This window comes from Bos indicus, chromosome 7 (assembly GCF_029378745.1).
Source record: "Bos indicus isolate NIAB-ARS_2022 breed Sahiwal x Tharparkar chromosome 7, NIAB-ARS_B.indTharparkar_mat_pri_1.0, whole genome shotgun sequence".
Taxonomy (NCBI): Eukaryota; Metazoa; Chordata; class Mammalia; order Artiodactyla; family Bovidae; genus Bos; species Bos indicus.
In genome coordinates, this window is record NC_091766.1 from 49875884 (window position 1) to 49890076 (window position 14193).

A 14193-nucleotide genomic window follows, 5' to 3' on the forward strand; every position below is an offset into this window, starting at 1 on the left:
TTTACACTGTCCAGCAATCATGAAACATATTCTGTTTGACTGATAGGTTGTCTTTGTCTTAAAATTCTCATACTTCACTTGATCAGACCCCTCAGTAGTTCTGGCAGATCTGCCTAGGACCCAAATCCTCCACAATTGGATGGGCTGCTTCCTAAATTAGATGTAGACTTGAAGTATGTTTTTTCCTAAGGAGAAAAACCCCAACATAATAGTGATCCTTAATCTTCAGTTATGTATTTTGTCCTAAAATAAAATTGTCAGAGGCTATCAATGAGATTATTTTATATGTCTTTTGAAAAATAATATCTGTTTATGATAATGGATAATATGTGTTGGCCTATGTAATTACTTGATTTTTAAGTGCCTTACTCAGAAGGAATTTTGGAATTAGGAATTCTAAATCTTTAAATTTAGCCTTGATTCATAAAGCCAAATCAGAATAATGCTGTGTCTAATATTATAGTACATTTATATAAAGCAGATTACTTGACTGTGAGATAATGTGGTCAGTTTTATATTAGTATTAGGTATAAGAAGTGTATCCAGGTTGTTGGCTTATTAAAAAGCTCTTGCTAATTATCAATCTTCATTTTGGATACCATATGTTAACTTAGTGTAGAAAGTAATACTGGAAAGTAGAGAGTTTCTGGGAGCAACTCAGGAGCTTAATATGTCTTTGATGGGATTAAAGATGGATCTGTCACATCTAGTTCTCACATATTGTTATTAAAAATAGCAAATATTTGTTAAGTATTTACTGTGTGCCGGCCTCTTCTCAGGACTTTGCATGTATTAAATTAAACTGCTATTAATTCCATCTTAGGAGTTAGAGACCCAAGGCACAGTAAGGTTGATGAACTTGTCCAGCGTGACAGGCCCAACTGTGGAGCAGGTCTCTAATCACAGGTGTCTATTTGCTCTTGTTGAAATGTAGAAGGTTTTGCTAATGACATACAGAATGAGTTTTAAATTTTAAAGACAGTTAAATTTCTGACAGCTATTCACACTAGTGAATGCTTTATCTTTTTAAGTGTGTTCTTTCTTAGGAAATTGGTAATCATCTTATAGATTCTTATCCAAATCATTCTTTATGATTATCATCAACATAACTAGAGATGCATGAAATGTGCTTCTCTTCATTCATGATGTAGTGAAAGATTTTTAAATTGTACTCCTAGCCTAGAAGATTTATAATGTAATGGTAGGTTAGGAATTTACTGGATGTCCCTATGTGATGAACACTCTAGCTTGGGTCCCAGGGATATTATAAGGAGGAAATGCAAACTGTACTTCCAAGTTGGATACATATTCATTCTTGCTGACTTTATAGGCTCTTGCCTTGGGTCACCACAAAGGCCAGATCATACTATAGAGCATGCATCATGTGTGCGTAGTCTCCTTTTCTATAGTTTTTTCAAGAGTTGATGTGAAAAACATCAACTTTTTACCTATTCTGTAAAAGCTCTTTGGAGGTACTGACATGTTTTCCTTATTGTTCCTACAGCTGGCTCTTTTTTAAAGGCAATTCAGAAAAAAAAAAAGGCAATTCAGACTTTTGGATTTGTATCATTCCCCCCAAATAAATTGACGTGCTTCCTTTATCAGATGAAAGCTGTTGATTTTGTTCTTTCCCTTGACTACCAGGAAGATCAAAGCCAAACTAGTGTATACTAGAATACTCTGTTAGGGCTTTATGGGTGAGTTAACCAAAACGGTTTAGGATCTGGTAAAATTTCTAGATTCATACACAATATTCACAATATAGTTTCAAGAAATTCTTGGCATCCTATGAAACATTCTCGACTCCCTGCCTTTGATCTTTTTGCATCGGTATTTCAACCATTCTGTATGTGTGAATGTATTTAACTCAATTTCCTTGACTTTATAGAAGTAGACCCTATGTAAATAAACACATTGCTTTCAGAGATTTTGAGGTACTGAGCAGTTGCCTTCTATGTATAATATTTGGCAGCAAGGCCAGGGGAACATTTTTGGTTCTCATGATAATGACACATATAAATGGCTATAGAGTTTTTATCTTATGGTTTTCCAGAAAATGCGAACTGGAGATTGTGTGTGTGTGTTTGGAGAGAGAGAGAGAGAGAGAGAGAGAGTGTGTGTGTGTGTGTGTGTGTGTGTGTTTGGTAGAAATACCAGGGCATAAAGGTGGAGTTTTTGTGCACTGAGCACAATTGTGAATCAATATTCAGTCAAGTTATGACACTTTTGCTTCTCTTCACTGTGGTTCTTGGTGAAGTCTCTTCATGGAAGCTGTGAAAAGTCTTTGGAAATTGTCTCTGGGGCCACAGTTTTAAAATCTGGTCCCAAATGAGGAAAGAGCCTTTTCTCTTTAGGTGATGGTGTAGCCACCGGCCTTCAGAGTTGTTGGTGGTTGTTCATAGGTGCTCCGTCATGTTGGGTTTCTAGCCAGGAGGCCTGGGCTAGCTTTGCTCTAGGTCCTCCATGTATAAAAGGATGGTATATTCAGTTTGTGGGCTCTACAGGATAGCATGTTTCATTGTACTTGCCTTTGGAGATTTCTTGCTCTTTAGTGTCTCCTTCAGATAGGGCTTTAGGGAGGTTCAGCATCTGTCCCTAAGACTGTTCCCAAAACATTGTCTAGTGATGAGGAACTCATGCTATGGGGAGATACTGGGAATAGCTATGATTTTCACCTTTTTTTCCTTTTCTTTCTTTGTAAAAGACAATTTGTAGTACATTTTGTCTCTCTAAGGGAGACCAGAGTACCCAGCTGGTTAGATATATTTAAAGAAAGAAAAAAATCTCTTTAAACAGACCTTGAATAATTCTATTATAAATCTGAGTGGGAACTTGAGAATGCTGTGGCATACAGGCAAAACTAATTAAAATAACCGATAAAGAAATCAGATGTAGCTTTACATGGGATTTTCAAGATTAAAATGTACGAGAATTATGTTAATAAACTCTGCTTTTAACTCCATAAAGGATAGGATCTCATTTCTTTTGTGTAACTTGAAACCACAATCACCTGTGCCCTCTAGTGCATACTGTATGAGTTAGTTTGAGTCAAATTTTGTATTGTGCTTCCTGCCTCTGCTCTAATTACTGCTGAGGTTCTTGGTGTAAGAACTCTCTTAGCCCCTCTGATCTCCTCATCCCTGGATGTTTGTTCCTGTCTATCTGGTCTTGCTGCACTGCTGGTCTGGAGAACTGTTAAGGTCATCCTGGCAAGTACGGCGACCTGTGGCAGTCAGTTCTCAAGGCCAGGTTAGCTTCTGCCCACAGTGCTGCCCAGGCAAAGTGCCCTGTCCTTGGGATGTTTATGCCAAGCAAGGAGAGATTGGTTAAGAATATTCCCTTCCTTTCCCCTATCCATACTTACTGAGCTGCTGTCTGGGACAAGGTGGATCATGTAGGGATCCTAGAGACCTCAGCATGGTCAGCACCTGTGGACTTCCCTTCCAGGAGTGGTGTGCAGGGTACTGCTAGGATGTGTACTAACAGATCCCTGAGGTAGAGGCCACGTTGCTATTTGCTGGGTATAGGCAATTGAGTACATTTTTGAGGTTCCCCAGGCTGTGGCAGAACACAAATGTTAGAGGGGTGAGGGATGGTGGCCAGCCTTGGGCCCGGTGAGCCCCATAGACAGCTGTTTGTCCAGTAGCAAAGGCTTGTGATAGAGTAGCTTCTTATTGTATGACTGCTGTTTATCAGCTGGGTGGTTTTTTTGCCTGCCCCTCTCCCCCGCTTTACTTCTTGGCCTAGTTTTTTGCCTGTCTTTGAATGAAGACAGGTGATGATTAGCTGCCCTATTTCCAACTGGCACATTTGGCATTATAGAGAACATGGTACAAAACAACTGTTCATTTAAGGTTTCTGTATCTGTCATAAATGATTCTTCAAGTTTCACATGTCAGAATTGATAGGTTCCCAAGGAAAAGCTTCAGGAAAAAACAGACATTCACTTTTTACAGTATACACAATTTTAATAACAAAACTTCCCTGTACACTGCACTTGGTTACCCCCTGCCCCAGTATAATAGTATTTTCTTCTCCCTTCCCCCCCAACCCACTTGACCACCTCCCACCCCACCCCACCCCCCTACCACTCCCACAAAAAATGGCTCTTAGGGTGATTGAACACAATATGTTTGGACTGTACTTTTAGTTTCCAGTGTTGGTCGGAAGGTTCATCAAACATTCCATAGATTAGGCTTTTAAAAATTACCAAGGAGGAACAGGTTAATTGCAGGAGTAGCAGACATTTCCAAAATGTTTGCAATAGCGATATGAAAGCTTAAATAGCCATTTACTATTTGTTTTAACCTTAAATTAAGTACTACGTGTTTGCCCTAGGTTAGGAACAGAAATATTTAATTATCTATCTTCATCTCTTTTATCTTTTTCTAGTTGAAGCCGTTTAACCTGTAAGGTATGAAAAGCATGTCCACAAACAGATTTTTGAGTCAGATCTGTCGTATTGCTTTATTAGGAAAATGATCATGTAAAAATAATATTTCAAAATTTCATATTGATACCCATACTTTAGAGAGAACAGGGCATTTATAGTCTCCACCCCCCATCGTTGTGTAGAGGAGGTATGCCTAAAGAAAACGGTGTGCCTGTTTTGAATTTAGGGTTAAGACCTAGTGCTACATAGGTAGGGCTCATTTTTATTGGAAAGAGTCTAGATCTTGGTGACCAGCATTAGAATAAGCAAATGGATTTTAATAATTAGTGGAGTTGGGAAGTTCAGTCAATTCCATTCAGTGAATTGGTACAAAAATTAACTTAGCCACATTAAGAAATTATGTGTGTTAGTGCAGATTTTTGGCTTAAAAATTAGTATCTTTTCTGTTTGTTGTTGGCAGTGGGTATTCTCTGAGTTGTATGCATTTGTAAATTTATCAACTCACTCTAATTTCAGAAAGGTGATTGAAATCCTGGCAAGCTACAGAAATGAATATAAATAATTCCAAACTAGCTATTGGTTACTAGGTGGGTACAGTATCAGAGCCTTCGTTAGCTTCCTTTTTCCAGAGAGATTTATTTTTCTGGTTTTCAAGTGGTCATTTTCTTCTAATCTTAAAAATGAAAAAGGGGGGATGGGGGAGTTGAAGAGAATAAGACAGTAAAAAAGGCCTAACATTATATTGCCAGCATCTGCAGTGTAGTTGTGATGGTCTTCCACCCGAACCAGTTGGTAAAGAGAGCACATATGACTAACAGTCTCATCTTCAAGCCTGTGCTGATACAGAAATACAAATAGACCAAAATTAAAAGGAATCTTGCCTTCTATAGGCATTTGAAAAGGGAAGTTTGCTCTTTAAATGGAAAAGGAAAGCGCTGTTTGGCACTGTTATTCACTTTTCTCAGAGAGCATTGCCCAAAAGATGAAGGGCCAAAAAAATCTGTTATTTTTCAACTGAAAAGTATGCCTTGGTGGCCTTGGCTATGCTGTTCCCCTGAATTACTAAATGGCTTGATTTTCCAATTTACTTTCCTATGTACATTAAGGATTTTGCCGACTGATGGTCCATTTTACTAACTGTAATCTTTAGGATTAATGTGGGGATTCCCAGCCAATATTTCTCACCCTTCTGCTCACAGTTTCAATTAATTTGGGGTTGTGGTTGAAATGATGGAAAGTACTCTGCTATCCTTCAGAGCTAGTGGAATCTTGTATGTCTAAGACACAATTGTATTGTGACAAAGCTGTTCCCTTACAAATGGCCATGCTTATCCTGATAAATGGGTTGGTAAATTTTAGCTACTGGAGCTCTCATTTGTTACAGGGGCTTCTGATCCAGCCCTTCTGAAAGGAAAGTGTGAGCTGTGCCCTATGCTGGGAAATCAGCTTCTATCCTTGCCCAGGCAGACCTAGGGTCTAGTTTTATTAAGAGATGAAATGTTCACTGCTCAAGATCTGCTGAGGTGGACTGAGACTTTACCAAACAAATCTGCCCACCTTAGAAATTGTAGAGAGCACATTTTTACTATAATTTGTGATCTTGTCTGCTTTTTACTGAGACACATTTTCTTTGAAATGTAGGTAGACATCTTTCAGTATTAAATCTCATGGGTTAAACTATAGTCTTAACATGTTTCAGTTCCATCCTGGGAAGAAATAGGCCTTGAATGAAGTAAAGGATAACTTTTTTTTATGGTAATGATTTTCTCTAAGAATTTATGCCTTTTTTTCTTCATCATCAAATGTCAGTTTTCATCTTCTAAAAATCAAGTCAGTAGTCTAATTTCATGGTTTTTGCTAGTATTTTTGCTAGTGGAACCTCATTTATGGAAAAATTCTGTGTGAATTGGTAACTTATATCTAAATCATAAATATGTCATAGTCTCTCTGGGGAAATCATAATTGAATAAACAAAATACTTGTGGCTCTTTTCTACACGAGAAATGTGATATCATTATCATTTTTAAATTGCTGAACATTTATATTAATAACAGAGAATCTCCCCCCTCACCCCTTTCCAGCTGCAGGTCCCAGGGCCTTTGCCCTGTTTGATTCAGATCATGTATAGTTGCCCATTTGCTTTGCTTCCTTTTAACTTTGCTAACCTGTTTCAGGGAGAGTTAGATTTCAAAATGCTGCCTTTCTCTCATCTCCTCACCTCCTTCGAGTTACCACTGTGTGGCTGCATAGGCATGTAGAGTGTTCTGCCATGAGAAGGTTTGCTTCAAATCTGTGTTGTTCCCTTTACTTAGAAGGACCTGCTCTTAAACAGTAAGAATTGATATCCATTAAAAGGTCAAAATTTAGCATGTAATACTTAGAAAGTACTTTTTAAAAATGGTTCTTTTAAAATATATTCTAACAAGAATCAGTATTATGCCTGTTGCTAGCCAGTTATTTTTAATTTGGCTTTTTGAGGCTTGAAGATCAAGGAAAGGCAGAGGAAAGAGGTTTAAACCCCTTTGTCAAGGCATCTTTGATCATGACAGTTGAGGGGAGGGGGAGGGAGAGAGGGGGACAGGGCAGGGAGAGGGGGACAGGGAGGAGAGAGTGGGGAGAGAGAGAGAGACAGGGAGTGAGGGTGTATTTGTGTGTGCTTTCAAACTAGAGTGAGAAGCTGGTCATAAGATTGTTAAATTGACTCAGTTTATCTCTTTTCTCTCCAAAATAATTTCTATATCTTTTTTCACATATAAATGTAAGTATAGGATTTAGTAAACTAATTAGTAAAGTGATAATTTAACACTAGTTTAAAATAATTATCTAAATGCCACAAAAATCAACATGTCCATTATAAGTCAAACTAGAGATATGATACGAAGTCAGTGTCATTATTTAGTATAGATTTCATTGTAATGAGACCTTTTCACAATCACTTGGATTCATTGTTTATATATATTAAAGACTTACTCAGCTTATTAGAATTACATAAAGGGTTCTGATTTCATAATATGGACTTTGATAATACCTACTAACCCAGGCAAAAACTCTGGAAGAAGAGTGTTTAATATTGACCAGTCTTCAGCATACATAAAATTCTACTCCCCACACTGGCATTAAATTGTAGGTTTGAGTAAATACCAAATTATCATACAAGAGAACTTTGCTAAGTCTCCTTTTAAGCAGCAAGCCAGTTGTGGTACTTGGGGTGGAGAGCAATGATCAAACAAGTATTGATCCATATCTCTTTCTGCTCAGTAGCGTCTTTCCAAACTGTTTTCAGTAGAAAAAAATAGCATATGGAGACCTTAGTGTAAATGTTTACACACAATAGTATATAATTACATACATGAAATGTCTTATTTTGAAGTAAGCATTTTTAGACTTTCCCACAAGAGTGCAAATTAATGTGAGCATTGCTTCATTTAACACTTAAAATATGGTTTCATTTAAAAAAATTAAAAATACTTCAACACGTCAGAAACCTAAGTCTCCACTTGGTTTGGAAAAATTAGGCTTAATGTCACCATTGGTAAAAATTAGATATGTATTTAGCCCCTACTATGTAAAATAGGTTACTTATCTGATGTAATTTTTGATGATGGGTAGATATTATACTTCACATTCTTTGTATGGCAGCTGCTGACACTTGCACTGTCCATAACCATTAATGATGATGAAGGGTCCTTCATGGGTAGGTTCATATTCATTATATGGTCCTTGGTCTGACATGTTTGACATATGGAGTCGTGTTTGGGATCGGAGCTGCCTGTGGTTCTGAATCATTGAGCACTGCCTAATTCTTCTTAAAGTGGGAGGGCAGCACTTCCTGGAGATGAACACTATAAAAATAATAAAAAAGAAAGAAAACAATAAAGCCATTGTTCCTGTAATTACCCGCTGAGTGAAGATGGCATTGTCTGGTTCCGGGAAGTGTTCCTCAGTAGTAACTGCTATGCCTGCAGTAGTTGGGATTTCTTTGTCTCCCACATGGTAACTTGATGAGCTTATTCTTTTTGTATATTCAGTGGTTGGATCTTTATAAGTTGTAGCCATGGCAGTGACGGTGGTTGATAAATTCCAGCAGAGCTGAAATCCATGGACTGCATCTAGTATATCCTCTCCCTGGGTGTGGTCGGGGCTGTGGCATAGGATGGAATGTTCCCACCGACCTTGGAAACTGCCTAGCCAGGAGGCCAAAGCACATATTCGAGGGCTGCATTCCCACAGATTGCCAGAGAGGCCAACGGTTGTGAGGGACCTAAGGGAGTTTAAGATCTTGGAATCAAGGCTGTTTAACTTGTTGTTATCCATGAGGAGTATTTTAAGATTAGGCATCGTTTCAAATACTGTCAGATCGATGGCTTTTATTTCATTTCCAGTCAAGTCTAGTTTTTCTAAAGTGCCCCAGGTCCACTCCATCCCACATGTCAAGTTGCTAATTTTGTTCCATTGTAAGAAGAGCGTGTGCAGACTGCTTAGCCGTAGGAAATGAGCAAAATTAATCTTCGTCAGCTGGTTGTGCTCTAGATGAAGCTCTCTCAGTTTGATTAATCCCGCAAATCCATTGCGAGCCAAACTTCGCAAACGGTTTGTGCTCAAATCCAGAAACTCCAGACTACGACAGTCCCAGAACAGGCGTACTGGGATAGTCCGCAGGGAGTTGGACCGTAAATGCAAGGTCTGCAGCTTCCGGAGGCCATAGAAAAGCTCTGGGTGCAGAGATGACAGCTGATTAAAAGACAGGTCCAAATTTTGCAGGTTAATCAGTTGGGTAAAAGTTGTGTTTGGCAAATAAAATATTTTGTTGGAACTCAAGATTAATTCCTTAAGTTTATATAGTCCTTGAAAAGCATCTTCTTTTACTGTTGATATTTGATTGTGGTCTAAGTGGAGCCAGGTGAGTTGACTGAAGCTGGCAAATTGATCCCTTTCGAGCTCTGTGATGTGATTGTGCCTCAGGGACAGGCCCAGAGAGCCCTTGTCTGTGGTGTTTGGCACTGAGTGGAAGCCCTGAGAGTCGCAGTAGAAGAGCAGCTTCTCACAGCGGCATTTGGGTGGGCACGCCATACCCAGCGCAGGCAGCATTTTTAAAACCATACTCATTGCATATATTGCTGCTAGCATAGGGGCCCCTAATGGCCACTTGAAATGTAAGCCTGCAGAATATAATTTAAGGAAAACAAGAAGATAGAATATTTTTCAGCAGAGCATACGGGCTTTTAAAACAACAACAACAACAACGTTATGGCAAAAGATTTCACTACATATAACTTATTTTTTCATTTGCTGTAAAAAAACTAACCTTGTTAGTATGACTAGAACAAAACTTAAACCATTAAGGAGATACAACACATCTGTCATCAGCAATATATATTTTACCTAAACCTCAAAATCCAAAAATGTGACAAGTGATTTCTCTCATAAAATGTGAATTCAATGGCTTATTTTAAAAGCGTGACTCCTTGCTTACTGTACAAGACACATTAAATACATGGACTTACCCATTCTTCTGAGCACATTGGAGGCTGCATTCAGTCTCGGTTGTCAGACTCAACGCAGTGAGTCTGTAAAAGGCTCTAACATGCAGGAGCCTTTGACCAGTTTCCTGTTTTCTGTGTCCCAGGCTTTCCGAGTAAAATTGAAATCCACCAGGGCGAGTTGTTTTTTCCTTAGGATATTCCTCTTGAAAGCATTGGTTTCATTTTCTTTGACCACTCTAAATCAGTTTTGAATATAAGTTATTAATTTCGTCCTCCTCTAACTGCTCAGCTGGTTAATCAAAGCTTCAGCCTCTCCTTTCCGCAGCCGTTAGTTCTCTCGGTCTTAACTTGTTGATGGCAGATGGGCGGCTTGTTGCAGAGAAGAGCTCCTGGAGCAGCATGAGTGCATTTACTGAAAAGCTTTTCCGAGAAACGGCACAAGAATGGATTTGCTTATGTGCTGCGACCACACAGAACTGTATATAGGCTGACGTCACCGGGTGACGTGTCTTTTGTTTGGGTTTTCCAGAAGCTTTACTGTTATAAAGCAGCGTGCTTTGTAACAATGTCGGGGTCGTTGTAAGACCCCCGATTATAATAAAGCGAGAAAAAAGAACTCCTGACCTGAAAACATGGTATTCCTTCAGTGTAGGAAGCAGCAGTGAGGTTGTAATAAAGGCTGCATTCAAGAAGATCCTTCTGAACAGTGAGTTGGGTTAGCAGAGTGACGATTTTTTAATGCTTGGAAGAGCCAGCATTAGACTGCCGATTCTGCATAGAGAGAGCATCTAAATGGGCAGGAGCCTGTACGATTTATGAAGTGCTGATTTAACAGCATTCTATGTGAGTGCCTGCTGCTCTGGTAGTTTGGAAAGCTACTCAATCACTTGGTTGTCATGCTTGGTTAAAATAGAAGTTACGACTATGATTTGCTTCAGATGTGTTGGTAAACTAGCTCAATAGGCTTTGCTTCTTTGCCATTAACAATTTAGCGTTAAAAACCAAGAATAAAGGAGGGAAAAGGTTGGAAAACAAAGAATTTGGTTATTCTACTCTTTGAGAATTTTAAGAGAAAGCTAATTAAAATGATTTCTCCTTCTTTGTCTTATTTTATATAATAGTGTTTTATCACAATACTAACTGAAAAATAATAATCCAGAAATCTTTGGATGTCTTGGTAGGAGAAAAGGGTAGGTTGATATAGTCATTTAATATTGCATGCTCTAAGTGTTAACAGTGGAACAGAAATAATTTAGGACAGGTGGTACAGCATGGCTAGATTATGACATGGTCGTTTGTATTTACCTCAGAATTTCACTTACTCCTAAAGCTAAAAGCCTCTAGCGATCTGGGTTGGGGTATTGTGGCCCTCAAACAATAGAGCATTTGCATGCTCAACAGCGCCTATTGGCACACTTAAGAACTGAGTCTCATACTAACTGTTGTTAGAATCTCTCTAGGGAATACAAAAGATCACTTATACTTTGGAATAGAATTTTTGCTTTAGCTGTTTTTACTTGACCTAACACTATCTTCTCCTGTTGAATAGTATCACTTTTCAGAATTTGGTTACGAATATACAGCTCCATGTTTACTACTGTATAAACATGAAAGTTATTTCTAGTGTGAGTTAGGGTCATAGTTTCAGGCCTGATGAAGATAAGGCCTCTTGTACACCTGACATTACTGATTTGGCCTTCTTGGCCATTTCTCTCATACCATTTCTCTCATACTTATCCTCAGTAGGTCTTGTTTCAGACTTGAAGGCAGAAATCTGAAAACTGCCCCATGGTATCTGTGAAACCAGAACACCATCAATCTGTTGGCTTCCAGGCGCTTTATCACACGGGGTGTGTGTAAGAAGTTATTTTCTCAAGGGGTGTTGTGTCTGTGTTGGAATGCAGTGCCAGAGTGAGGACTGAAGACTCCACGGTGCTTCCCTCAGGTCTCTGTGGAGACAGCAGCAATTGCAAGTGTGTAGTTTGGCTCCTCCTTCTAACAGACCCCAAGATAGGATTAGAGGTATAAGAATTTTATTGAGGAAAATGCCAGGAATGTGTAAAGGGAGAGAGAAGATGACAGAAATACTCCTTAGGTTTGGTAGAGTCTAAAAACCCATGGGGCATGTCTGACACCTGTGAAAGGAGAGGGGAAAGACAGACCCTACCAGCAGGACAGTTCTCAGTCAGCTTCTCCAGGCCAGAGAGAAGTCCCCAGGCCAACATTGCCCACGAGTGGAACCCCTTATTCTCAGGAACTAGTATTCCCAGTTTTCCTGTTCCCTGGTTAAGGAAGAGAGGGAGAGGTCCTCGTTTAGAATTCAGGATGCCATTCCTCCACTGACCTGGATCCTTTCCACAGTCTCTCTCTCTGTAGGCTGGAAGTTCTTAACCCGAGTCCATAATTGGCCTGTAGAGTTGTGTTACTTGTACATTTTTCTGTCAATAAAGTTTAATCAAATTCTTAGAGTCTGTGACCCTAGGTTTCAGAGTGACCATTCTGTGGGAACAGAATTGTTCACAAAGCTTCCAATGAGGGGTGTCTGGTAAGGGTGGTCTCTCATTTTTTTTTTTTTTTTTAAGGAAAAGAAGTCCTGGGGATACTATAAATGCTCTTACTGAAGTTAGTCACCCTCTGATGAAAAAAACCTTTGCAAGGCAGGAGGAGCTGGATTAATTTCTCCCCTAAAGTAACCACTTTAGTTCCATGTGGAGAAAAGTGTTGAAATCAATTGGATTAGAGCAACCATGATTAGGAATGAGTTATATGTGAAAATTTAGAGGGAAAAGCATTTCCTTCCCCTTGAACTCTTGGTTCCCTTCTGCTCTTGTAGTCTACTTGGCCTACTTACAGTATACTAACAGATAAAAAACCCTTAAATTACATTATCCTAATACTATTATAACAGATTTGTGGGCAAGGAAAATTGTTCAGAAAAGCACCAGTGCAATCAAGAGTATTTTTTGATGCACCTAGAGAAGTGGGCAGTAATGCCTGCTATACCACAGTACCCAGAGAGCACGGTCTGTCTAGGTCATTAGCTGTCTTGCCCACTTGACTTCTCTTTGGGTTCAAAAGGTTTAGGCTGTGGAATCAAAGAAGATGTGATGTTTGTCTTAAAATGGGTTGGAGTACACTGTTCCTATTGAGGGAGATTTGTATCGTTTTTTGATCTTTATCTCTCGTTAGCTAGAAGGACTAAAAAGAAACCCATGTTCTTTCTGAATTAAACCTTTTCTTGGTTTCATTTCACAACGGCTTTATTCTGCATACATATGCCTTTGACTTAATTAAAGTGGCAATACAACCTCTGGAAAGTACTCTTGATATCATCTGTTTCAATTTTCACTGTTATAGTTGTTCGTGACAAGGCAAAGGACAAGTAAAATCTAGCCTGTCTGTCCTCTCTGTGAATGGGTTTAAGCAAATTAAATGAGTCATGTGGCCAGGTTTAGGTGTTAATACTTATCTGCATTACTTTTCATGAAAGTTTGCTTTTAACATATATTGCTAATCAGGAATAAATATCTCTTTGGAAAAGCAGATGTATAACGTGAAATTTTCTAATCTTTTGTGTTAGGGAGCTGGATTTTGCTTTATGCTGAAAACTCAGGTGTTTCTTAACCAATCGTGCCCGACTCCCCAAATTTTCATATCCCAGAGGTGCTCGGTTAAAGAAAATCTTCTGGCTACCAGTCTTGGTCATGGTTCTTTGGAGGTCTCTTCACAATTATCAAAAAGTTGCAAAAAGATATAAGATTTGTGGGTCTGAATATATCCCTTCCCAAGAACCTTTTAGGATTCTTAGTTGGCAGCCACAGTTGGGCCTAAAGATGCTGGTATCAGTATCTTTATTTCAGTGAGTTTTATCAATACTAGCCTTTTTTGAGAAGTGGGAGGGAACGAGGATGAGAGAAAATTATAATAAATCCTAGAGTTCACTGTTTTTAAACATGTGTTTGGAGGCAAAGATTGACTATTAAGTTTTTGATTTACTCTTTATTTTTCGCTGTGCTAGGTCTTTGTTCCAGTGTATAGCCTTCTCTTGTTGTGGAGCACAGCCTCTAGAGTGCACTGGCTTAGTAGTTGGTGCTGTGTAGGCTTAGTTGCCCCATGGCATTTGGGATCTTGGTTTCTAGTTCAAACCTGCATTCCATACATTGAAAGGGAGATTCTTAACCACTGGGCCACAGGGAAAGTCCGTGATTTGCTCTTTAAGAAATTACTGGGGTTTGGCACTAAACATCAGCTTGTTATCTTCCCAAGAAACAGAATCTGTCTGACAGAGGCAGATAGAATATGTAAGGATTGATGGCC

The 14193-nt window shown here is 39.0% G+C and overlaps 2 protein-coding genes across 3 annotated transcripts in view; one reads left to right on the top strand and one right to left on the bottom strand.

Moving 5' to 3' along the window:
- Positions 1–14193, top strand: part of CTNNA1 (catenin alpha 1) — a 177959-nt gene that overhangs the window by 105803 nt on the left and 57963 nt on the right. The window lies entirely within an intron of this gene.
- Positions 4063–10670, bottom strand: LRRTM2 (leucine rich repeat transmembrane neuronal 2). Its single transcript, XM_070792057.1, has 2 exons — positions 9898–10670; positions 4063–9552 (listed from the first exon to the last, which is right to left on the bottom strand). The coding sequence occupies exons 1-2, from the start codon at positions 9899–9901 to the stop codon at positions 8006–8008; spliced, it is 1551 nt and encodes a 516-aa protein (XP_070648158.1). The 5' UTR covers positions 9902–10670; the 3' UTR covers positions 4063–8005.